Source organism: Etheostoma cragini, chromosome 16, assembly GCF_013103735.1.
Source record: "Etheostoma cragini isolate CJK2018 chromosome 16, CSU_Ecrag_1.0, whole genome shotgun sequence".
NCBI lineage: Eukaryota > Metazoa > Chordata > Actinopteri > Perciformes > Percidae > Etheostoma > Etheostoma cragini.
The window spans coordinates 23,931,280-23,934,364 of NC_048422.1; the positions used below are offsets into that span (position 1 = coordinate 23,931,280).

The 3,085-nt window shown below is 49.2% G+C and overlaps 1 protein-coding gene across 1 annotated transcript in view; it reads right to left on the reverse strand.

Moving 5' to 3' along the window:
- Positions 1-3,085, reverse strand: part of LOC117959736 (unconventional myosin-XVIIIb-like) — a 34,100-nt gene that overhangs the window by 26,000 nt on the left and 5,015 nt on the right. The window contains exons 3-4 of the mRNA XM_034897015.1: positions 1,167-1,349; positions 411-578 (exon numbers count right to left, since the gene is read on the reverse strand). Coding sequence (XP_034752906.1) covers positions 411-578; positions 1,167-1,349 — 351 coding nt within the window. The remainder of the gene's footprint in view (positions 1-410; positions 579-1,166; positions 1,350-3,085) is intronic.

The following is a 3,085-nucleotide window of genomic DNA, read 5'->3' on the forward strand; positions in this document are numbered from 1 at the left end:
GAATTCACATTACCCGGTTTCATCTGGTTCCACTTTTTTTTAACTGAAGCGCCAATATTCGGCTCATTTTAAGGTTCGTAATTGTATTTTGAGGTTTTACCAGAATAGGTTTCCATGGTTTCATTTTGAAAAAACACCATATTTTCTCTTTTCACCCTGTGTGTTCATCAGATTCACCGTGTTCACTCTGAATGAATCCCTTTTGTGGCTCTTTAAATGACATTTTGAACATGTTAGGAGGTTAAAACATGTTTACATCTTGCCCAGTTTAAGCCTACTGGGTGCTAACGCTAGCAGGAAATCAACCAGAATGCTCCTTTGACCAACCGGGTTAACTGGGCCTTTAAAGCTTCGGGTCTGGATCTTTCCCCCATGAGAGCCGGTACTCCCCCGTGCGCTTGACCCCTCACCTTGCTGTGAGCCTGTACCGGCGGCCACAGGTTGACCAGGTTGGGCCCGGCGTGCGTGAGCGGCAGGTTGGCTTTAGCTCGACTGGTCAGGTTGTGCAGGACTCCGCATTCGTTGACGCTCTGCAGGTCGCTGAGATCCTCGCACAGGTCCAGCTCTGAGGGGTTGCACTGCGGAGGAGAAGGGGGGGGTGATGCCAGTCCATTAAAGGGGTAACAACATATATGGAGACACTGGAAGAGGAAGACACCTGAGCTACCGTTAGAATTTCGTAGCTAACATCACATTCGTTCGTTCGTTGGATCTCTGAGGAAGGCTGTTCCTTTTCACCTGGTGCATTCAAATCCAATCTGATTGGGGCCGCCGTTGGCATGGCAACACGCGGCGCATCTTTGCTGTCCAATGAGGAAGGACCTGCCTTCAAACTCTGCCCCCTATTGGGGGTCGTTTTGGGTTACAGAGCAAAAGGGTCTGTCGCGTAAATGTGAAACTCTAACATCAACACAGTTTAATCAGCATTGCATGGTCCTAGCCTAGACTAGGACCCCGGGGGGGGCAGGAGACAGGAGGCCACCTTTTGTTGTGTAGCAGGTCTTACATGCCAGACTAGACCTGTGGTTCATTACAGTCAGAGGAAGAGAGGGGGAAATGGGGGACAGCATGGTGCAGGATTTTCTAACCCGGCTCCTTCAGACATCCATTGATTTTTCTACCACGTTGTTTGTGTAACTGTTTTTTGCCTAAATACTAAACTCTACCTTCTCGATCTCGTACTCCGTGACGTCGTGCAGCGAGCCGTCGGTCTGCAGACGGACTCTCACTCGGCCTTCTGGGAGTTCGGGTGTGCCTTCATCTGGCTTCAGCTGAGTGGCTGAAACGAGTACAAAAACCAACCAATCAGGCGACGGTATAAAACTCCCTCGCCCTAACGACATGACCCGCTCAGCAACCGTTAACCGTTGTTAGTAATTCAGACGTTTCTGTTCAGCTGGAGAGGAAATGTTTGGGAGAGATTTAATTATTCCCTGCTGAGAATAACCAAGTGGGGAGTTACCGTGGTAACAGTGTGACAACGTCTTGCGAAATTAAAATTAAAAAAATTAAATAGCATCCCCGTCTTATTTCCTGTTTCCCTAGAGGAGGAAATTACGTTTTCTAATCTTAGAGACACGTTGGATCCTCTTCTTGATCCTGGACCTGCTGTGGTCCTGACACCGGACCTGATGTGGTCCTGACCCCGGACCTGCTATGGTCCCCTGGACCTCCTATGGTCCTGACCCTGGACCTGCTATGGTCCTGACTCCTGACCTGATATGGTCCTGTCCCCGGACCTGCTATGGTCCTGACCCCTGGCCTGTTATGGTCCTGAATCGGACCTGCTATGGTCCTGACCCTGGACCTGCTATGGTCCTGACTCCTGACCTGATATGGTCCTGTCCCCGGACCTGCTATGGCCCTAACCCAGGACCTGCTATGGTACTGAACCTGGACCTGCTTGGTCCCCTGGACCTGCTATGGTCCTGAACCTGGACCTGCTTGGTCCCCTGGACCTGCTATGGTCCTCACCCTGGACCTGCTATGGTTCTGACCCTGGACCTGCTATCGTCCTGACCCTGGACCTGCTATGGTCCTGACCCTGGACCTGCTTGGTCCCCTGGACCTGCTATGGCCCTAACCCCAGACCTGCTATGGTCCTGAACCTGGACCTGCTTGGTCCCCTGGACCTGCTATGGCCCTGACCCTGGACCTGCTATGGTCCTGAACCTGGACCTGCTTGGTCCCCTGGACCTGCTATGGTTCTGACCCTGGACCTGCTATCCTCCTGACCCTGGACCTGCTATGGTCCTGACCCTGGACCTGCTATGGTCCTGACCCTGGACCTGCTTTGAGAGTAAGGGTCTCCTTCAGGTAGGACACACAGGTAAGGGATGTTAAAAGTCATAGAACCTGAAAAGCATTGTGACTAATCATTTGAATACTAATTACAATAATACATATCATAGAAGGATATATGAAATCATGATCAGGACCCTATCAGGACCCTATCAGGACCCTATCAGGTTCAAGGTCAGGACCATAGCAGGTCCAGTAACTTTCCCATTACACCGTCTGTAGTTATAAGTGCCGGATGGATGGAGTGTAAACCCGGAGATCTCTCATTGAGGACCTGATGTTGGGGGATTTGTGGAGTCCTCTGCTAATCCACACACAATCTGAAGTAATCGTTCCAGCCTGTTGTACATCCTTTATATCAGGTTCCATATTAGAGTCAATATGTGTCTCCCGATCCATGATCCTGACTGCTCTGGACCAGTCCCATCAGATCTACACACAACCCCCGACCTTTGACCTTCTACTGTACATGCATCCAACACAGTTTTTCACATTTTCTGATACTTCATACTTGTACTGCTCTACATCTTAGAGGCAAATATTGTACTTTTACCTCCAATACATTTATTTTAAAGCTTTAGTTTATTTTCAGGTTACGTATTTTAACTTAAAAACCCATTTAATAAGCTTATGAAATACACAACACACGGTTAGAGATTAAACCAGAGCCAGCGCCCGGGTACCTCACTTGGTAGAGCGCGCGCCCATATATATATATATATACACTCACCGGCCACTTTATTAGGTACACCTGTCCAACTGCTTGTTAACACTTAATTTCTAA